Genomic DNA, 23,927 nt, shown 5'->3' on the forward strand with positions numbered 1-23,927 from the left:
GTCCATGCTGATAGTCTGGAGTACTTTTTTTTGGCCTGATGGATTTGCCTGTACCTGTTGGAGTGTCTGCTGTGCATAGAAATTGGTTTCCTCGACAAATTCAGATTATCATCTACAAAAAAAGAGAAAAAGTCAGTGCAATTTGTTTTATGTGGGTATTTCTTCAGTCCACGGTCACCAGTAAAGTCAGGAATAAAAGGCTGAATGTTGTTTGTTGGCCCACTGTAGATCCCCTCAAACACAGTAAGGCCACACACCTCTTGGCCCACTGTAGATCCCTCAAACACAGTAAGGCCACACGCCTCTTGGCCCACTGTAGGTCCCCTCAAACACAGTAAGGCCACACACGTCTTGGCTCACTGTAGGTCCCCTCAAACACAGTAAGGCCACACACCTCTTGGCCCACTGTAGATCCCCTCAAACACAGTAAGGCCACACACCTCTTGGCCCATTGTAGATCCCCTCAAACACAGTAAGGCCACACACCTCTTGACCCACTGTAGATCCCCTCAAACACAGTAAGGCCACACACCTCTTGACTCACTGTAGATCCCTCAAACACAGTAAGGCCACATACCTCTCGGCCCACTGTAGATCCCCTCAAACACAGTAAGGCCACACACGTCTTGGCCCACTGTAGATCCCTCAAACACAGTAAGGCCACACACCTCTTGACCCATTGTAGATCCCTCAAACACAGTAAGGCCACACACGTCTTGGCCCACTGTAGATCCCCTCAAACACAGTAAGGCCACACACGTCTTGGCCCACTGTAGATCCCCTCAAACACAGTAAGGCCACACACGTCTTGGCCCACTGTAGGTCCCCTCAAACACAGTAAGGCCACACACCTCTTGACCCATTGTAGATCCCTCAAACACAGTAAGGCCACACACCTCTTGACCCATTGTAGATCCCCTCAAACACAGTAAGGCCACACACCTCTTGACCCATTGTAGATCCCCTCACAGTAAGGCCACACACCTCTTGACTCACTGTAGATCCCCTCAAACACAGTAAGGCCACACACCTCTTGGCCCATTGTAGATCCCCTCACAGTAAGGCCACACACCTCTTAGCCCACTGTAGATCCCTCAAACACAGTAAGGCCACACACCTCTTGACTCACTGTAGATCCCCTCAAACACAGTAAGGCCACACACCTCTTGGCCCATTGTAGATCCCCTCACAGTAAGGCCACACACCTCTTAGCCCACTGTAGATCCCTCAAACACAGTAAGGCCACACACCTCTTAGCCCACTGTAGACCCCTCAAACACAGTAAGGCCACACACCTCTTGACCCATTGTAGATCCCTCAAACACAGTAAGGCCACACACCTCTTAGCCCACTGTAGACCCCTCAAACACAGTAAGGCCACACACGTCTTAGCCCACTGTAGATCCCCTCACAGTAAGGCCACACACCTCTTAGCCCACTGTAGATCCCCACAAACACAGTAAGGCCACACACCTCTTGGCTCACTGTAGATCCCCTCAAACACAGTAAGGCCACACACGTCTTGGCCCATTGTAGATCCCCTCAAACACAGTAAGGCTACACACCTCTTAGCCCACTGTAGATCCCCTCAAACACAGTAAGGCTACACACCTCTTAGCCCACTGTAGATCCCTCAAACACAGTAAGGCCACACACCTCTTGACCCACTGTAGATCCCTCAAACACAGTAAGGCCACACACCTCTTAGCCCACTGTAGATCCCTCAAACACAGTAAGGCCACACACCTCTTGACCCATTGTAGATCCCTCAAACACAGTAAGGCCACACACCTCTTGACCCATTGTAGATCCCCTCACAGTAAAGCCACACACCTCTTGACCCACTGTAGATCCCCTCAAACACAGTAAGGCCACACACCTCTTGGCCCACTGTAGATCCCCTCAAACACAGTAAGGCCACACACCTCTTGGCCACTGTAGGTCCCCTCAAACACAGTAAGGCCACACACCTCTACCCCATCTCTGACCCGCTACACTTTGACCAGTTTCCCTCAGTCCCCTCACCCTATTTCTACCTCTTCATCTCCCCTGCGTTGGCTGTGTCAAGAATGTCACTCCTACTGCTGCCAGTTTGGTCAGTGACAGTCAGTCATGGTCAGTCTGCTCTGCACAGCGTCACTCAATGCTCATCAGTCTTGCCAGTCTCTTCATCACTTCCATTATTTTTTGTCAAATCATTGGATAAACATGCATCAGTGACTTCTTCTAGCTGATGCTTCAATTCCTTCTGAGCATCAGCTAAAGAAAGCAATTTTGGTCATTTTAGTGCACCTTGATCGCAGAGCTTTAGTCGGGTGTTGCCACTTTGCTAAGTGTGCGAGATCAGTGAGTCAAAACGTAGCTGGTAACCCAACCAAATCGTTCAAAGGACTACCTCATGATTTAGATGGGGTTTCTAGCTATCAGTAGAATCTAGAAAGATTTCCCAAGCTAAACTTACCAGTGTTTTTGCCAACGAACACATACAAACCAAGGAAAAGTCATATTTCACTGACAAGTGATCTTGACGCTATGGCAGCAAAGCATACGCAGTGGCGCTGATGAGTTCTCTCATCAGCCAGCAGCCTAGCGGTCAATCCGACAAAGAAATGTGATGACAACCATGAAGATGATGACAGTAACGATGGTGCATGTTGCAGTGACCATGCCCCTGTTCCCCTCGCCGGGGTCGGTGCACAGCTCGGTGAGGACCTACATTGACCCCCACACCTACGAGGACCCCAACCAGGCCGTGCGGGAGTTCACCCGAGAGATTGACGCCTGCCACATCACCATTGAGTCCGTGCTGGGGGGAGGTGAGGGGCAGAGGAGAGTTGGGTGGGGGTGGTATGAGCAAAGTGAAGGGAACATGGGTGGAACAGTTGATGTGGTAATGAGCTGTGGAAGAAATGAACTCTGTGGTAATGAGCTGTGGAAGAAATGAACCCTGTGGTAATGAGCTGTGGAAGAAATGAACTCTGTTGTGGTAATGAGCTGTGGAAGAAATGAACCCTGTGGTAATGAGCTGTGGAAGAAATGAACTCTGTTGTGGTAATGAGCTGTGGAAGAAATGAACTCTGTGGTAATGAAAGTGACCTGTAGAAGAAATTATGCTGATATGGTGATGATAATTACATGTAGAAAAAATGCTGATATGGTAATAATAATTAACTGTGGAAGAAAGGATAACCATAAAGGCATATGGTAATTATCAACCTGTGGAAGAAATGAACATCAGTGTGATAATGACCCTTGGAAGAAATTGTGCTGATGTGTTAATGATCTGTAGAAGAAAGGATTTTCATGCGGTAATAATACTGATCTGTGGAAGAAAGGATGCTGATGTGGTAATGATGATCTGTGGAAGAAAGGATGCTGATGTGGTAATGATGATGATCTGTTGAAGAAAGGATGCAGATAAGGTGATGATAATAAGCAGTAGGAGAAAGGAGAGTATTACAGTGTTGATTCTCCTTGATGATTTTTTCCTGATTGCAAAATTATTTTAGTGAAGATTAGGCTCAATTCAAGCAGTTCAGTTTTAACATTTATTGGACATTTTGGTCGACTGGTTTGTGGATAATCCCCTTTGAAATTGATTAAACTGTTGTTTGGACACTGCGTATGTTCATACATTGGTGATAGAAACATTCCTTTGATCACTGATTAAAAGATGGTTCAGCTACATCATTCTTTTTCTTTTCCTCCTCCTCCTCCTTCACCCCATTTTCTCATCCTACTTCCTGTCCCCTTGAAAAAGTTGCTATCAAACTCATTATTAATCAGGCCTGTTCAGAAGTGGTAAATCAAAAACAGTCAGCTCCCTTCCCATCTCCTGTCAGCTCCCTTCCCTTCTCCAGTCAGCTCCCTTCCCATCTCCTGTCAGCTCCCTTCCCATCTCCTGTCAGCTCCCTTCCCATCTCCTGTCAGCTCCCTTCCCCCTTCCCATCTCCTGTCAGCTCCCTTCCCATCTCCAGTCAGCTCCCTTCCCATCTCCTGTCAGCTCCCTTCCCCCTTCCCATCTCCAGTCAGCTCCCTTCCCATCTCCAGTCAGCTCCCTTCCCATCTCCAGTCAGCTCCCTTCCCATCTCCTGTCAGCTCCCTTCCCATCTCCAGTCAGCTCCCTTCCCATCTCCAGTCAGCTCCCTTCCCATCTCCTGTCAGCTCCCTTCCCATCTCCTGTCAGCTCCCTTCCCATCTCCAGTCAGCTCCCTTCCCATCTCCTGTCAGCTCCCTTCCCATCTCCAGTCAGCTCCCTTCCCATCTCCTGTCAGCTCCTATCAACCCCTGTTCCCTTCCCAACCCCGGCCCTTGTCATTACCATCAAAAAACAAAAAACACACAAAAAAAAAGCCCCCTGCAGCTTGCTGCCCCCCTCACCCCCCTCTCCTCCCTCCCTCTCCCCCTCAAAGAAAAAAAAGAGATAACATCAGTACTGTTGCTCTCAAAACCTCAGTCACAATCCACCAGTCAGATGATTTACTATCAGTGACTGCTCGTGTGTGTGTCAGGGGAGTTTGGAGACGTGTGCAAGGGGAAGCTGCGCCTCCCCGGGCGGCCTGAGATGATGGTGGCCATCAAGACCTTGAAGCCTGGAGCCACGGAGAAGAACCGCCTGGACTTCCTGACTGAGGCCTCCATCATGGGCCAGTTTGACGACCCCAATGTCATCTTTCTGGAAGGCGTCGTAACCAAGAGTCAGTACAACCTAGGATCTCTCTCTCTCTTGGCTATCAAACACAAAAGTCAGTAATTTTTATTCATTTAAAACAGTTATTATATTGTACATTATATATCCTTTGCTGATGTTTTTGGCGTCCAGTTTGACATCCAGTATAGCAAAATATATACTTCTTCTTCTTCATTCATGGATTGCAACTCCCATGTTCACACTGTTGTATGTATGTTCACTCATGTGTACACAATTGAGTGGGCTTTTACGTGTATGACCGTTTTTACCCTGCCAAGTAGGCAGCCATACTCCGTTTTTGGGGCTGTATATAGTTCAGTTATTAATTCTTGACTTCAAAAATAGATTGACGAAAATAACATTACTGGGAAAACCCAAGCTGATTTTAAACAAGATTATTCAACTATAGACCACAACTTCACTCCTTTCGACGCAGTTCAGAAGCAATTCATTAATAACAATACAGAGAAGTACCTCTCTCCATTTACAAGGTACACAGCTTAAAGTCAGTGCTGCTTTTGCTACCAATTCAGCTAGCTCACGGCTACCAATTCAGATACAGACGAACAAACCCAGACACTTCCTCAAATAACAAAGTTGTGGGCCTTACACTGGTCACTTGATATGTGCACACATCAGCAACGTCACAAGAAATGTGCAAAGGACTTGGATCTTGTTGAAAAGTTTACTAATGTGTTACTGAAACAAATCATTCATATTGCATCACACAAACAAAACAGAAAGAGGTGGTTTGACAATGAATGTTGATGTAAGAAATGCAAGCAGGCAGAACATTAAACAAGTTGAATCAAATGGGGGATAAAATTAACGAAGCACTGTACAGGCAAAAAAGATCAGAGTACCAAATTCTTTCAGTCAATAAAAGATAGAGGAACATTATGTCCTTGTCTGTGTCAAAAAGTATCTTGTTCAGTTTTATACAACAGATTTTATCCACGTGAGAGTATTTTTCAGTCATAACTTCTATATGTACATTAATCTTCCAGCAGGAGAACGTATAACAACAAAGTCTTTAAAGTCAACGGAGGAATCAAATTCAGAACTGTTTATGCTTGTAATAAAGAATATCAAATCTATTAGCTTTGCTGCTAGTCCTTCAGTGTTCCAAGAAACAAAAGAAAGACACAGCTTACTACCAAATATATTTGTGTAAATAGATATTCTGAATTTGCTTTTTTCTGTATGGTGTATGGTTTGCTTGTGCTGTTTGTTGTGTATGTGTTTGTGAATTGTTCTCTTTTCAGGTCCAGACACTCCGACAGCGGTCTTGGCCTGACTGTCATTCCTGCTGGTCCATATCACACAAAGTTGAGCGTGGGGTAGTGTTTCCATTCGTTCCCCTCCTGGTTTTGGCATTGTCTTTGCACAGCTGAGTGCAGGATAGTGTTGCGGTTATTTCCCCTCTTGGTGTTGGCGTTGTTCTGCAATGCTGGATGTAGACTGCATTTCTTTTCCCTCCCTCCTTGCGTGGATGTCACCCACATAGTGTCTGGCTCTGGTTCACCCACATAGTGTCTGGCTCTGGTTCACCCACATAGTGTCTGGCTCTGGTTCACCCACATAGTGTCTGGCTCTGGTTCACCCACATAGTGTCTGGCTCTGGTTCACCCACATAGTGTCTCATGGTTCACCCACACAGTGTCTGGCTCTGGTTCACCCACATAGTGTCTCTGGTTCACCCACACAGTGTCTGGCTCTGGTTCACCCACATAGTGTCTCTGGTTCACCCACATAGTGTCTGGCTCTGGTTCACCCACATAGTGTCTGGCTCTGGTTCACCCACATAGTGTCTCGTGGTTCACCCACATAGTGTCTGGCTCTGGTTCACCCACACAGTGTCTGGCTCTGGTTCACCCACACAGTGTCTGGCTCTGGTTCACCCACACAGTGTCTGGCTCTGGTTCACCCACATAGTGTCTCTGGTTCACCCACATAGTGTCTGGCTCTGGTTCACCCACATAGTGTCTGGCTCTGGTTCACCCACATAGTGTCTGGCTCTGGTTCACCCACACAGTGTCTGGCTCCTTGTTCACCCACATAGTGTCTGGCTCTGGTTCACCCACATAGTGTCTGGCTCTGGTTCACCCACACAGTGTCTGGCTCCTTGTTCACCCACATAGTGTCTGGCTCTGGTTCACCCACATAGTGTCTCTGGTTCACCCACACAGTGTCTGGCTCTGGTTCACCCACATAGTGTCTGGCTCTGGTTCACCCACATAGTGTCTGGCTCTGGTTCACCCACATAGTGTCTCTGGTTCACCCACATAGTGTCTCTGGTTCACCCACACAGTGTCTGGCTCTGGTTCACCCACATAGTGTCTGGCTCTGGTTCACCCACATAGTGTCTCTGGTTCACCCACATAGTGTCTGGCTCTGGTTCACCCACATAGTGTCTGGCTCTGGTTCACCCACATAGTGTCTGGCTCTGGTTCACCCACATAGTGTCTGGCTCTGGTTCACCCACATAGTGTCTTGTGGTTCACCCACACAGTGTCTGGCTCTGGTTCACCCACATAGTGTCTGGCTCTGGTTCACCCACACAGTGTCTGGCTCCTTGTTCACCCACATAGTGTCTGGCTCTGGTTCACCCACATAGTGTCTGGCTCTGGTTCACCCACATAGTGTCTTGTGGTTCACCCACACAGTGTCTGGCTCTGGTTCACCCACATAGTGTCTGGCTCTGGTTCACCCACATAGTGTCTGGCTCTGGTTCACCCACATAGTGTCTCTGGTTCACCCACATAGTGTCTGGCTCCTTGTTCGCCCACATAGTGTCTGGCTCCTTGTTCACCCACATAGTGTCTCGCCCTGGTTCACCCACACAGTGTCTGGCTCTGGTTCACCCACACAGTGTCTGGCTCTGGTTCACCAACACAGTGTCTGGCTCTGGTTCACCCACATAGTGTCTGGCTCTGGTTCACCCACACAGTGTCTGGCTCTGGTTCACCCACATAGTGTCTGGCTCTGGTTCACCAACACAGTGTCTGGCTCTGGTTCACCCACATAGTGTCTGGCTCTGGTTCACCCACATAGTGTCTGGCTCTGGTTCACCCACATAGTGTCTGGCTCTGGTTCACCCACATAGTGTCTCTGGTTCACCCACATAGTGTCTGGCTCTGGTTCACCCACATAGTGTCTGGCTCTGGTTCACCCACATAGTGTCTCGTGGTTCACCCACATAGTGTCTCTGGTTCACCCACATAGTGTCTGGCTCTGGTTCACCCACATAGTGTCTGGCTCTGGTTCACCCACATAGTGTCTGGCTCTGGTTCACCCACGTAGTGTCTCGCCTTGGTTCACCCACTTAGTGTCTCACCCTGGTTCACCCACATAGTGTCTCATGGTTCACCCACATAGTATCTCACCCTGGTTCACCCACATAGTGTCTCGCACTGGTTCACCCACGTAGTGTCTCGCCCTGATTCACCCACTTAGTGTCTCACCCTGGTTCACCTACATAGTGTCTCGTGGTTCATCCACATAGTGTCTCACCCTGGTTCACCAACATAGTGTCTTGCCCTGGTTCACCTACATAGTATCTCGTGGTTCACCCACATAGTGTCTCACCCTGGTTCACCTACATAGTGTCCCGTGGTTCACGTACATAGTGTCTCGCCCTGGTTCACCCACATAGTGTCCCCTGGTTCACCTACATAGTGTCTCGTGGTTCACCCACATAGTGTCTCACCCTGGTTCACCCACATAGTGTCTCGCCCTGGTTCACCTACATAGTGTCTCATGGTTCACCCACATAGTGTCTCGCCCTGGTTCACCCACATAGTGTCTCGCCCTGGTTCACCCACATAGTGTCTCACTCTGGTTCGTACTCAGATTGAACATGAAGTGTGGAGGTCTGTTACAAACTTGTCTGAGCAGAGCCTTTCTTTTCTGCTATCTGTCCATTACTTTTCAGTCAGGGGACAGGTTTGCAATGTCTTGACAGTGTTCTTTTGGAGAAATCCTCATGAACCAACTTGTCATTCATGGTTTTTTGCTGCTGCTGGCACCATTTGGTTCAAGTCATCAGTCTGGTGATGACTGTCTTCCAAGTAGTTGATTGCCACCCTGTCCCAATACTGAAGTCTTCATTGAAAAAGTGCTGGATTTTCTTCTCAGTCTTACCATCACTGTTGAGATCATCTTCCATCTGCATCAGTTTGTGGTGTATAATTGTTCACTTTTGTCTTCCAGCTACTCTACATTTTCATTGAGAGTGTCCATGTTATCCATGACTGTTTCACTCTGATCTTCAAGTCGTTGAAGATGTTCTTCTAAATGGGAGTTTAACTTGGCCTGGTTTGGCACTGAGGACTTTGGTCATGAAGCTTTATCTTGGTCACAAGGTTCAGGACTGTCCTCTGATTGATTGTCTGTGGGGCCACAGTTGGGTTCAATGCCACCATTCATTAAGAGCACAAGTCGAGTCAATATCGCAACATTTGTAGTGTAGCTTTTTATTTTCAATCCTCTGATCCTTCCTGCTGCAATTTTTACCTTTATAAGGTCCTGCAGAATGCTGACAAACTAGCCAACTGACTGTCAGTGTACTTCCAGTGTACAAGTTATGTTTCAACACTGCAGTGATTCAGCAGTTGTAAACAGTTCAGCTTTGTTTCCACTGTCACTAGAGTGCTGAGAAGACACGTCTTGCCAGCTCAGCATTCACTGGCCAAGAGAGAGAGAGAGAAAGCCAGCATCCCACAATGTCCGTGCAATGTGTTGAAATTGATGACTGTGTTTCGTGTTGTGTGCAGGTAACCCCACCATGATAATGATGATTATGTTGTGTTGTGTAAAGGTAGCCCCATCATAATAATGACATTGGGTTGTGTGTTGTGTGAAGGTAATCCCATCATAGTAATGGTGTTTGTATTGTGTGTTATTGTGTGAAGGTAATCCCATCATAGTAATGGTGTTTGTATTGTGTGTGATTGTGTGCAGGTACCCCCAGCATGATTATGGGGATTATGTTGTATGTAGGTAACCTACCAGGATAATGATGATTGTGTTGTATGTAGGTAACCTACCAGGATAATGATGATTGTGTTGTATGTAGGTAACCTACCAGGATAATGATGATTGTGTGTTGTTTTGTGTGCAGGTAACCCCATCATGATCGTCACGGAATACATGGCTAACGGTTCACTGGATACTTTCCTTAGGGTCAGTGCTTCATGTACATCACCACCCTCTCTCTCTTCCAGTCTCCCTCTCTCCCTCTCCCTCTCCCTCTCTCTCTCTCTCAGGATATTATATCAGAGAAAGCAGCCTATTCAGCACTAACTGCTTGTTAAATACCTTCAAGTCACAGAGACCAGCAGTTGCTCCCCCTTTCTCCCAGACACCACTTCTCTCAGACACCACTTCTCCCAGACACCACTTCTCTCAGACACCACTTCTCTCTTCTCTCAGACACCACTTCTCTCAGACACCACTTCTCTCTTCTCTCAGACACCACTTCTCCCAGACACCACTTCTCTTCTCTCAGACACCACTTCTCTTCTCTCAGACACCACTTCTCTTCTCTCAGACACCACTTCTCCCAGACACCACTTCTCTCAGACACCACTTCTCTTCTCTCAGACACCACTTCTGTTCTCTCAGACACCACTTCTCTTCTCTCAGACACCACTTCTCCCAGACACCACTTCTCTCAGACACCACTTCTCTCAGACACCACTTCTCTCAGACACCACTTCTCTCTTCTCTCAGACACCACTTCTCTTCTCTCAGACACCACTTCTCTTCTCTCAGACACCACTTCTCTCAGACACCACTTCTCTTCTCTCAGACACCACTTCTGTTCTCTCAGACACCACTTCTCTTCTCTCAGACACCACTTCTCTTCTCTCAGACACCAATTCTCTCAGACACCACTTCTCTTCTCTCAGACACCACTTCTCTCAGACACCACTTCTCTCAGACACCACTTCTCTTCTCTCAGACACCACTTCTCTCAGACACCACTTCTCTCAGACACCACTTCTCTTCTCTCAGACACCACTTCTCTCAGACACCACTTCTCTCAGACACCACTTCTCTTCTCTCAGACACCACTTCTCTTCTCTCAGACACCACTTCTCTCAGACACCACTTCTCTCAGACACCACTTCTCTTCTCTCAGACACCACTTCTCTTCTCTCAGACACCACTTCTCTCTTCTCTCAGACACCACTTCTCTTCTCTCAGACACCACTTCTCTTCTCTCAGACACCACTTCTCTTCTCTCAGACACCACTTCTCTCAGACACCACTTCTCTCTTCTCTCAGACACCAATTCTCTCTTCTCTCAGACACCACTTCTCTTCTCTCAGACACCACTTCTCTCTTCTCTCAGACACCACTTCTCTCTTCTCTCAGACACCACTTCTCTCTTCTCTCAGACACCACTTCTCTTCTCTCAGACACCACTTCTCTCTTCTCTCAGACACCACTTCTCTTCTCTCAGACACCACTTCTCTCTTCTCTCAGACACCACTTCTCTTCTCTCAGACACCACTTCTCTCTTCTCTCAGACACCACTTCTCTCTTCTCTCAGACACCACTTCTCTCTTCTCTCAGACACCACTTCTCTCTTCTCTCAGACACCACTTCTCTTCTCTCAGACACCACTTCTCTCAGACACCACTTCTCTCTTCTCTCAGACACCACTTCTCTTCTCTCAGACACCACTTCTCTCAGACACCACTTCTCTCTTCTCTCAGACACCACTTCTCTCAGACACCACTTCTCTCAGACACCACTTCTCTCAGACACCACTTCTCTCAGACACCACTTCTCTCAGACACAGTCATATCTTCAACATCACTTTCTCATTTCAGTCCAGGAAAACAAATGACACTAAGTGGCTTACAGTTTTTGCAATATTTAAAAGATGTCCCCTTTCCAGACTGGTGACAAGATTTGGTGTGTGTGTGTGTGTGCAGGCCAATGACGGAAAGTTCACAGTGATACAGCTGGTGGGCATGATGAGAGGCATTTCCTCAGGCATGGGCTACCTGTCTGACATGGGCTACGTCCACAGAGTGAGCTTCTACCTCCCTACCTGTCTGACAGTCTCTCTTTCTCTCTCTCTCTCTCTATCTCTCTGTCTCTGTCTCTGTTCTCTCTCTCTGTCTCTCTCTCTCTCTTTCTCTCTCAGCCTTGACTATCAATAACAAATGTCAATGATTTTTATTCATTTCAAACTGTTATTGAGATGGGTGCAATAGCCGAGTGGTTAAAGCGTTGGACTTTCAATTTGAGGGTCTTGGGTTCGATCTTGGTAACAGCGCCTGGTGGTTAAAGGGTGGAGATTTTTCCAGTCTCCCAGATCAACACATGTGCAGACCTGCTAGTGCCTGATCCCCCTTCGTGTGTATATGCAAACACAAGATTAAATTCGCACGTTAAAAATCCTGTAATCCATGACAGTGTTCGGTGGGTTATGGAAACAAGAACACACCCAGCATGCACCACCCCCCTCGTCCCCCCTGAAAATGGAGTATGGCTGCCTACATGGCGGGGTAAAAGTGATCATACATGTAAAAGCCCACTCGTGTACTTACGAGTGAATATCAGAGTTGCAGCCCAGGAACGAAAAAGAAGAAGAAGAAGAAACAGTTATTGTTTTGCAAGTTGCTGGTGTGCCTGGCATCCAGTTTGACAAAATCCTTGTACAGGTATGGTAAATCTGTATGTGTATTTCAAAATTATGTGAAAAGGGCGATGGTTGTAAGTTATATAATTTGAGAGTATGGGGTTGGATTCTTTGAGATGATGGTTGGGTACAAGTTGAGTGAAGAGTTAGTGTTGGTCTTCACCATCCGTATCTGATGATTTTATTTTGAGTCGAGTTTCATCAGAAAGGTACTGTTTGCCATTTGTCATGATAGGGGCTGTTTGCCTGTCATAAAAATCATTAAGTGTTGGGTGTTCTCTCTTTCTCCCAGTCTCTGTCTCTCTCTGTCTCTCCCTCTCTCTCTCTCTTTTTCTCTTTGTCTCTCACACACACACACGCATGCATGCACACATACACATACATTTATCTGTATACACAAACACACAAATGCACACAGGCAACCATATCCAGTGTGTGTGTGTGTGTGTGTGTGTGTGTGTGTGTGTGTGTGTGTGTGTTACAGGATCTGGCAGCACGGAACATCTTGGTGAATGAGAACCTGGTATGTAAGGTTGCTGACTTCGGCCTGTCCCGAGAGATAGAGTCTGACACCACAGAGGGCGCTTACACCACCAAGGTAAAGTCAGTCTGTTGTTTCAGACACACTGATCACACCACAGTGAACAAGTGCACACGCACCCTCAAGCAGTCAGTCTCTTGTTTCAGACACACTGATCACACCACAGTGAACAAGTGCACACGCACCATCAAGCAGCACGTTGGACCATATGAAGATCTGTTGACATCAGTTAAGGAAAGAAAACTATGTTGGTATAGCCATGTAATGATTCCAAGGGCCTTTTCAGAATAGTCCTCCAAGGAACTGTTGAGGGAGGGAGGCGGAGAAGAAGAACAAAAAATAGTGGACTGGCAACATTGCAGAGTGGACAAGAAAACCATTTTCATGGACCTGACTTTGACACACAGCCAACAGACCTTTAAGAGTCTCAAGAACAATTTCTATTTCAGTTTCTTTAGGAGGTGTCACTATGTTCAGTCAAATCCATATATGCTGAACAACATCTGCTATGCAGATTCCTGACAGCAGTCAGACGTTGAGTGCATGCATATGTATGTGTGTACCTGTCCCAGTATTCTTCTACAGAATTTTGTCAGATGACAACACTTTTGTTGCCATGGGTTCTTTTTCAGTGCACCAAGTGTATGCTGCACATGGGACCTTGGTTTATTATATCATCCAAATGACTAGACGCTCAGTTCAGACTTTGGAGAAAGGGTTGAAGTGAGAAATGAACCCAAACCCTCATCAACAATGTATTTGCAGATAAGTGTTTTAACCATTCTACCACCCTCCTCCTTTGTGAAAAGTTATTCTGTGTGCTGCCCCAGTAACTCTTCAAAGAGTTAAGCTAGAAGTAGAAGAAAGCCTACACTGCTCCTCTCGCTGAAATTATCAACCACCACAATGTTAGTCATCATTCCTGTGCTGATGACACTCAACTTCAGAAGAGTGATACCCCTGAAAAATTGTCCTCGCTCTTCCAAGAAACATCTGAATGCTTCCTGGACATTTAAAACTGGATGACTCTAAATAAGTTACAAATGAACGCAAACAAAACCGAAGCAATGATCATAGGAACTAAACAAAAACTCTCTTCCATCACAGCTGACAAAATCAAACTTGGCAGTACATCCATCCCTCTTTCCAGCTCAGTCAGGAACCTCGGCATTGTCCTTGACAACACACTGTCCATGCAAAAATTTATCAATCAGACATGTCAATCCTGCTACTGTCAGTTGCGACACATCAGTTCCATTTGCAAATATCTGTCCACCAATGCAACATCTAGACTTGCCGTTTCTCTCATTCTCTCTCGCCTTGACTACTGTAACTCCCTATTGTCTGATTTGCCTGCTTCATCCATTCAGTCCCTTCAGCGCATACAAAATTCTGCTGCCCGACTCGTCCTCAGAAAGAAAAGATCTGAGCACATCACTCCTCTTTTGCAACATCTCTTTTGGCTCCCTGTCTCACAGAATAAAGTATAAGATCAGCACTCTGTGTTATAAATGTATTCACAAATCTGCCCCTTCCTATCTTTGTGGCTGCTTTCACCTCTACACTCCATCTCACTCTCTATGATCAGCTTTAGATCCACTCTGTTTACGCATACCCAGATTCACACACTCCACTGTTGGACGCCGTTCTTTCTCTGTCTCTGGACCTTGCATTTGAAATGAACTTCCTCTTTCACTTCGTCAGGTCTCCACACTCAGCTCTTTCAAGTCTGGCCTTAAAACCCACCTCTTCACAAGATAGCCTCCCTCCCCTGCCTCTTCCTTGTCTTCAGTTTCTTCAGTTTTAGAGTTATGCATGCGTGTGAATAACTGGTATGAAAACGCTTAGATTCGTCTCTGCACAAGATTCAGTGCTATATAAATACTATTATTATTATTATTATTATTAGTTTTATACATTTGTTTTATTGTGAATCTGCAGATCTTTGCTGTTGAAAGATGAGAAATTTATAATAGAATGCAGGAAAATACAACCAAGATTTTGATAGGTTATTTATTGATTTAATACCAATCTAATTTTGCCAGTGATACACAAATTGATATGAGGGCAAGACAAAGTATGATGACATGTAAAATTCATGCAGCCATTTGCTCAGAAAACAGAAAAGTACAGTGGAACTGAGTGTGACATTATGGAGAAATAGTGTGGTCAGTTTCCTGCATTAGAATGGCTGTGTTCTCAGTACAGAACACATCAGTGTAATAGTGTGTGTGTGTGTGTGTGTGTGTGCAGGGCGGGAAGATCCCAGTGCGATGGACGTCCCCAGAAGCCATTGCTTACCGCAAATTCACGTCGGCGTCCGACGTGTGGAGCTTCGGGGTGGTGATGTGGGAGATCATGTCGTATGGGGAGCGACCTTACTGGAACTGGTCCAACCAGGATGTCATGAAGGCAGTGGAGAAAGGCTACCGTCTGCCCCCTCCAATGGTACGTATAGTGCCTGTCCCCTTCAGTGATACATATAGTGCCTGCCCCCTTCAGTGATACATGTAGTGCCTGTCCCTTCAGTGATACATATAGTGCCTGTCCCTTTCAATGATACATATAGTGCCTGTCCCTTCAGTGCGCCTGTCCCTCCAGTGATACATATAGTGCCTGTCCCCTTCAGTGATACATATAGTGCCTGCCCCCTTCAGTGATACATATAGTGCCTGTCCCTTCAGTGATACATATAGTACATATAGTGCCTGTCCCTTCAGTGATACATATAGTGCCTGTCCCTTCAGTGATACATATAGTGCCTGCCCCATTCAGTGATACATATACTGCCTGTCCCTTCAGTGATACATATAGTGCCTGTCCCTTCAGTGATACATGTAGTGCCTGTTCTTCAGTGATACATATAGTGCCTGCCCCATTCAGTGATACATATAGTGCCTGTCCCCTTCAGTGATACATATAGTGCCTGTCCCATTCAGTGATACATATACTGCCTGCCCCTTCAGTGATACATATAGTGCCTGCCCCCTTGAGTGATACATATAATGTCTACCCCCTTCAGTGATACATATAGTGCCTGTCCCTTCAGTGATACATGTAGTGCCTGTCCCTTCAGTGATACATATAGTGCCTGTCCCTTCAGTGATACATGTAGTGCCTGTCCCTTCAGTGATACATATAGTGCCTGCCCCTTCAATGATACATATAGTGCCTGTCCCTTCAGTGATACATATAGTGCCTGTCCCTTCAGTGATACATGTAGTGCCTGTCCCCTTCAGTGATACATATAGTGCCTGTCCCTTCAGTGATACATATAGTGCCTGTTCTTCAGTGATACATATAGTGCCTGTCCCCTTCAGTGATACATATAGTGCCTGTCCCCTTCAGTGATACATGTAGTGCCTGTCCCCTTCAGTGATACATGTAGTGCCTGTTCTTCAGTGATACATATAGTGCCTGTCCCTTCAGTGATACATATAGTGCCTGCCCCCTTCAGTGATACATATAGTGCCAGTCCCTTCAGTGATACATATAGTGCCTGCCCCCTTCAGTGATACATATAGTGCCTGTCCCTTCAGTGATACATATAGTGCCTGCCCCCTTCAGTGATACATATAGTGCCTGTCCCCTTCAGTGATACATATAGTGCCTGTCCCCTTCAGTCATACATATAGTGCCTGCCCCTTCAATGATACATATAGTGCCTGTCCCTTCAGTGATACATATAGTGCCTGTTCTTCAGTGATACATATAGTGCCTGCCCCTTCAATGATACATATAGTGCCTGTCCCATTCAGTCATACATATAGTGCCTGTTCTTCAGTGATACATATAGTGCCTGTCCCCTTCAGTGATACATATAGTGCCTGCCCCATTCAGTCATACATATAGTGCCTGCCCCCTTCAGTGATACATATAGTGCCTGTCCCCTTCAGTGATACATATAGTGCCTGCCCCCTTCAGTGATACATATAGTGTCTGCCCCCTTCAGTGATACATATACTGCCTGTCTCCTTCAGTGATACATATACTGCCTGTCCCCTTCAGTGATACATATAGTGCCTGCCCCCTTCAGTGATACATATAGTGCCTGCCCCCTTCAGTGATACATATAGTGCCTGCCCCCTTCAGTGATACATGTAGTGCCTGTCCCTTCAGTGATACATATAGTGCCTGTCCCTTCAGTGATACATATAGTGCCTGTCCCCTTCAGTGATACATATAGTGCCTGTCCCCTTCAGTGATACATATAGTGCCTGTCCCTTCAATGATACATATAGTGCCTGTCCCCTTCAATGATACATATAGTGCCTGTCCCTTCAGTGATACATATAGTGCCTGTCCCTTCAGTGATACATATAGTGCCTGTCCCCTTCAGTGATACATATAATGTCTGTCCCTTCAGTGATACATGTAGTGCCTGCCCCCTTCAGTGATACATATAGTGCCTGTCCCATTCAGTGATACATGTAGTGCCTGCCCCCTTCAGTGATACATATAGTGCCTGTCCCATTCAGTGATACATATAGTGTCTGTCCCATTCAGTGATACATATAGTGCCTGTCCCATTCAGTGATACATATAGTGCCTGTCCCTTCAGTGATACATATAGTGCCTGTTCCATTAAGTGATACATGTAGTGCCTGTCCCATTCAGTGATACATATAGTGTCTGTCCCATTCAGTGATACATATAGTGCCTGTCCCATTCAGTGATACATATAGTGTCTGTCCCATTCAGTGATACATATAGTGCCTGTCCCTTCAGTGATACATATAGTGTCTGTCCCATTCAGTGATACATATAGTGTCTGTCCCATTCAGTGATACATATAGTCCCTGCCCCTTCATGTTACTGGATGAAGGTGTCATACCAGAAAAACGGATATCGGGCACTTGACATGATCGGTATAAGGACAGGCAGACCTTCCTTTTTTGAGGAAGTGTCTGGGTTTGTTTCAATGTGCCTTTTATTTACCTGTGTGCTAGCTGTAGTGGTAGCGTAAGCAACACTGACCTGAAGTTTTGTACCTTGTGAATGGAGAGTTACCACTCTTTACTATTTGTTAATCCTGGCCTCATTGTTTGTTAATTTCTCTCAAAGAGTTCAGGGCACTTAACATGAAAGAAAAAGTTACAAATTACATGAATACATTCATAACCACTCTTTCTCAAAACCCCTCCCTCCCCCTACTATCCCTCTTTCATTTTTTATTCATCCAAAGAGAGCTGACAAGGATATTGTTGGAGAAAAAGGAAGCTGAGAGTGTGTAAAGATAGGTTTTAAAAAGATGAGTTTTTATTGAAACGTGAAAGGCAGGTATAGAATCAGATACACGGATATGATGAGGAAGGTTGTTACAGATTTGAGGAGCAGCATATAGGTTCTTGTCTTCACATGAGGAAGTTTCAGAAGGTAACAGTCAGAGGAAGAGTGGATTATTTGATTTATATACAAATGGTATTTATTCCTCAGAATGGATGGGTAATATCAGACACATTTTAATAGAAACAGGATATAACGGTGTTCGTGATGCTCAGTCCTTCTCAGAGACAGAATATCTCTGCATGAATGTCAACATTGCTCTTGGAGAATTTTTTCAAAATCTATGGAGACGTGCTTGAGAGGCAAGTATAAATGTTTGTTCTATCAAAATTTGAAAAATTAATTTTGTAAAGACAAATATGTGTCAAATGCCTGATAATTACGTTTTTTTAGCTTCTTCATATTTCAAAGTAGTAATCATAAATTGGAAATAGAGACAGGGAGACCCAAAGGCATACCACTTCAGTTACAGTTATGTAAGGTTTGTAAAATGTCTGTGATTGGGGATGATTTCCATTTTATAATGGAATGCCCGAAGTATGATCAGTTGTGAAAAAGATACGTGCCCAAAAAATATTTATCTCAGAAATCAGTTTTAAATTGTTGTGATATGCAGAAAGGAGGCCAAAAAGTCATTTTAGCTATAAGTAAGTTAATTGAATCTGAAAGTGTTGTTTGGATACTCTTTGGGGTTAAAAATAAACATTTGTGTTTCTCAAATTTTATGTGCCATTGTTGTGTATTTGAATGCATAATTTTATAGTACTTCATACTGCAATAGGAGTGAAAGGATAATGCAGCTGGAAATGTCTATGCGTGTATGTGTGTGAGAGAGAGAGAGAGCATTTCTTTCACATTCAGAAGTTGGTGAAAAACAAGTAGTGGCATGGGCCCTTTGTGGACCCGTCAAGCTGCAGAAAAAGCAGCAACCCCAAACTGGGGAACAGTGTATAAGCTTGTGTTATCATGTTCTGACTTTAACTGGGATATTTTGATATTGAATAAATACTGTTGACATGTTCTGAAATTGAACTGTGTTGGGATGTTCTGATATTGACTGAATTTTGTTGGGATGTTCTGATATTGTCTCAGTTGTGTTGGGATGTTATGATATTGACAGATTTGTGTCATGATGCTATGATATTGACTGATATCAAACAGACTCTGTTGTGATTGTTCAGATGTTCATAGAGTTATGTTGTGATTGTTCAGATGTTCATAGAGTTATGTTGTGATTGTTCAGATGTTCATAGAGTTATGTTGTGATTGTTCAGATGTTCATAGAGTTATGTTGTGATTGTTCAGATGTTCATAGAGTTATGTTGTTTTACTGTATGCCTGATGTCACTGACCCATGCCATGTCACTGCTGTCACCAGGACTGCCCAGAGGCCCTGCACCAGTTGATGCTGGATGCCTGGCAAAAGGAGCGCTCTCACCGACCCAAGATGTCTCAGGTCATCAAGACGCTTGACAAACTTATCCGTGCTCCTGAGCTTTTGAGAAAACTGGCCAAGCCCAGGTGAGATCTGACCATGTGCCCACCTTGTTTCACATGGATGTCATATTTACCTTTTGCAGATGAGTGAATCCCCATATCATCACACATTCAGATAACTATTGATCGGCATGTGAGATCAGACCATTGATGTTTAACTTCTGTGTTTTAATATAAAAGTTGGATGTCCTGTAAACAGGGGGAATGTTCCAAGTTTCCAAACATGGTTGAGTAGATCAGTCTTATTCAGCCCTCAGGGGACAGCAGACGATACAAGTGGGGACAATCCATGTGCCGGACCCCGTCTCAGTAATCCACTCTTTGCATCCTCAGCCTCATAAGGTAGTTACTTCATGCAGTCTTCTGTCTAGCACACCTTGGTCATCCAGAACAGGTGAAGTCAGGTGTCCCTGAAAAAAAGGCAATAATCAGGTGAGGCACTGTTCTAGAGTCCATGAAAACAGACAATATTCAGGTGATTACAGCTCTGTAGGTCCTGAATCAGACAATAATCAGGTGATTACTGTTCTGTTTTCCCTGAAAACAGACGGTGATCAGGTGATTACTGTTCTACTGTCACAGAAAACAGACGGTGATCAGGTGATTACTGTTCTATAGTTCATGAAAACAGTGATCAGGTGATTACTGTTCTATAGTTCATGAAAACAGTGATCAGGTGATTACTGTTCTACAGTTTAGAAAACAGTGACCAGGTGATTACTGTTCTATAGTTCATGAAAACAGTGATCAGGTGATTACTGTTCTATAGTTCATGAAAACAGTGATCAGGTGATTACTGTTCTACAGTTTAGAAAACAGTGACCAGGTGATTACTGTTCTATAGTTCATGAAAACAGTGATCAGGTGATTACTGTTCTATAGTCATGAAAACAATGACCAGGTGATTACTGTTCTGTAGTTCATGAAAACAGTGACCAGGTGATTACTGTTCTATAGTTCATGAAAACAATGACCAGGTGATTACTGTTCTACAGTTTAGAAAACAGTGATCAGGTGATTACTGTTCTATAGTCATGAAAACAATGACCAGGTGATTACTGTTCTACAGTTTAGAAAACAGTGACCAGGTGATTTCCGTTCTGTAGTTCATGAAAACAATGACCAGGTGATTACTGTTCTATAGTTCATGAAAACAGTGACCAGGTGATTACTGTTCTATAGATCATGAAAACAGTGATCAGGTGATTACTGTTCTATAGATCATGAAAACAGTGACCAGGTGATTACTGTTCTGTAGTTCATGAAAACAATGACCAGGTGATTACTGTTCTATAGATCATGAAAACAGTGATCAGGTGATTACTGTTCTATAGTCATGAAAACAATGACCAGGTGATTACTGTTCTATAGTCATGAAAACAGTGATCAGGTGATTACTGTTCTGTAGTTCATGAAAACAGTGACCAGGTGATTACTGTTCTAGCACCTGGAAACAGACATTGACCAGGTGATTACTGTTCTATAGTACCTGGAAACAGACATTGACCAGATGATTACTGTTCTATACCTGGAAACAGGCATTTACCAGGTGATTACTGTTCTAGTACCTGGAAACTGACCATGGCCAGGTGATTACTGTTCTACAGACCCTGAAAACAGACATTGACCAGGTGATTACTGTTCTACAGACCTGAAAACAGACATTGACCAGGTGATTACTGTTCTACAGACCTGAAAACAGACATTGACCAGGTGATTACTGTTCTATAGTACCTGGAAACAGACATTGACCAGGTGATTACTGTTCTATAGTACCTGGAAACAGACATTGACCAGATGATTACTGTTCTATACCTGGAAACAGGCATTTACCAGGTGATTACTGTTCTAGTACCTGGAAACTGACCATGGCCAGGTGATTACTGTTCTACAGACCCTGAAAACAGACATTGACCAGGTGATTACTGTTCTACAGACCTGAAAACAGACATTGACCAGGTGATTACTGTTCTACAGACCTGAAAACAGACATTGACCAGGTGATTACTGTTCTAGACCCTGAAAACAGACATTGACCAGGTGATTACTGTTCTACAGACCCTGAAAACAGACATTGACCAGGTGATTACTGTTCTACAGACCCTGAAAACAGACATTGACCAGGTGATTACTGTTCTACAGACCTGAAAACAGACATTGACCAGATGATTACTGTTCTACAGACCTGAAAACAGACATTGACCAGGTGATTACTGTTCTAGACCCTGAAAACAGACATTGACCAGGTGATTACTGTTCTAGACCCTGAAAACAGACATTGACCAGGTGATTACTGTTCTACAGCCCCTGAAAAGAGACATTGACCAGGTGATTACTGTTCTACAGACCTGAAAAGAGACATTGACCAGGTGATTACTGTTCTACAGACCTGAAAAGAGACATTGACCAGGTGATTACTGTTCTACAGACCCTGAAAACAGACATTGACCAGGTGATTACTGTTCTAGACCCTGAAAACAGACATTGACCAGGTGATTACTGTTCTACAGACCCTGAAAACAGACATTGACCAGGTGATTACTGTTCTACAGACCCTGAAAACAGACATTGACCAGGTGATTACTGTTCTACAGACCCTGAAAACAGACATTGACCAGGTGATTACTGTTCTACAGACCCTGAAAACAGACATTGACCAGGTGATTACTGTTCTACAGACCCTGAAAACAGACATTGACCAGGTGATTACTGTTCTACAGACCCTGAAAACAGACATTGACCAGGTGATTACTGTTCTACAGACCTGAAAACAGACATTGACCAGGTGATTACTGTTCTACAGACCTGAAAACAGACATTGACCAGGTGATTACTGTTCTACAGACCCTGAAAACAGACATTGACCAGGTGATTACTGTTCTACAGACCCTGGAAACAGACATTGACCAGGTGATTACTGTTCTAGCACCTGGAAACAGACATTGACCAGGTGATTACTGTTCTAGCACCTGGAAACTGACCATGACCAGGTGATTACTGTTCTAGCACCTGGAAACTGACCATGACCAGGTGATTACTGTTCTATAGTACCTGGAAACAGACATTCACCAAGTGATTATGTAACCTGAGGACTGGACAAATGTAAATCCAACCAACTCGTCAGAAATCTCAATGCAAACTATTTTAAATCAATACAAAGTAGTATTAAATACAAAGTTGGTGCTAAAAACATGTTATTGAAAGTAACAGTTCATATTTTTGGGCTCTTTTTACATTTGTAGCAACGGTTATTCAAGATTTTGGAACAAGAATTTATACCATCTTAAACATTTAGCAAATTCTATTAAAGATTATGAAATAAATACATAATGTTAAACTTTCTGTTGATGGAATCTTTATTTCATCTTCGGAAACATACATTCACACTAACAAAACCATTTGTTCACCTGGACAAAAATAAATCCAACCAGCTCATCATAAGTCTCAATGCAAACTGACGAGTCTGTATCACAATCTCACATTTACTCTTTTCCTGAACTTCATTCAGTCTGCATTCAATGTACCCTGCCAGCATACTTTCTGTGCTATGGCCAGCTATAGCAGAGATCACTTCACTGAAATTACTGTTCTACAGCCCCTGAAAAGAGACATTGACCAGGTGATTACTGTTCTACAGACCTGAAAACAGACATTGACCAGGTGATTACTGTTCTACAGCCCCTGAAAAGAGACATTGACCAGGTGATTACTGTTCTACAGACCCTGAAAAGAGACATTGACCAGGTGATTACTGTTCTACAGCCCCTGAAAAGAGACATTGACCAGGTGATTACTGTTCTACAGACCTGAAAAGAGACATTGACCAGGTGATTACTGTTCTACAGCCCCTGAAAAGAGACATTGACCAGGTGATTACTGTTCTACAGACCCTGAAAACAGACATTGACCAGGTGATTACTGTTCTACAGCCCCTGAAAAGAGACATTGACCAGGTGATTACTGTTCTACAGCCCCTGAAAACAGACATTGACCAGGTGATTACTGTTCTACAGCCCCTGAAAAGAGACATTGACCAGGTGATTACTGTTCTACAGCCCCTGAAAAGAGACATTGACCAGGTGATTACTGTTCTACAGCCCCTAAAAAGAGACATTGACCAGGTGATTACTGTTCTACAGATTCTGAAAACAGACATTGACCAGGTGATTACTGTTCTACAGATTCTGAAAGCAGACATTGATTGACCAAGTGATTACTGTTCTGCAGCCCCTGAAAAGAGACATTGACCAGGT

The 23,927-nt window shown here is 44.5% G+C and overlaps 1 protein-coding gene across 1 annotated transcript in view; it reads left to right on the forward strand.

Moving 5' to 3' along the window:
- Positions 1–23,927, forward strand: part of LOC143301829 (ephrin type-A receptor 4-like) — a 200,636-nt gene that overhangs the window by 171,819 nt on the left and 4,890 nt on the right. Inside the window, exons 14-20 of the mRNA XM_076616237.1 lie at positions 2,661–2,816; positions 4,512–4,697; positions 9,813–9,874; positions 11,638–11,736; positions 12,835–12,948; positions 15,145–15,339; positions 19,556–19,698. Coding sequence (XP_076472352.1) covers positions 2,661–2,816; positions 4,512–4,697; positions 9,813–9,874; positions 11,638–11,736; positions 12,835–12,948; positions 15,145–15,339; positions 19,556–19,698 — 955 coding nt within the window. The remainder of the gene's footprint in view (positions 1–2,660; positions 2,817–4,511; positions 4,698–9,812; positions 9,875–11,637; positions 11,737–12,834; positions 12,949–15,144; positions 15,340–19,555; positions 19,699–23,927) is intronic.

The sequence above is a fragment of the Babylonia areolata genome, chromosome 28 (genome assembly GCF_041734735.1).
Source record: "Babylonia areolata isolate BAREFJ2019XMU chromosome 28, ASM4173473v1, whole genome shotgun sequence".
NCBI classification, from domain to species: Eukaryota; Metazoa; Mollusca; class Gastropoda; order Neogastropoda; family Buccinidae; genus Babylonia; species Babylonia areolata.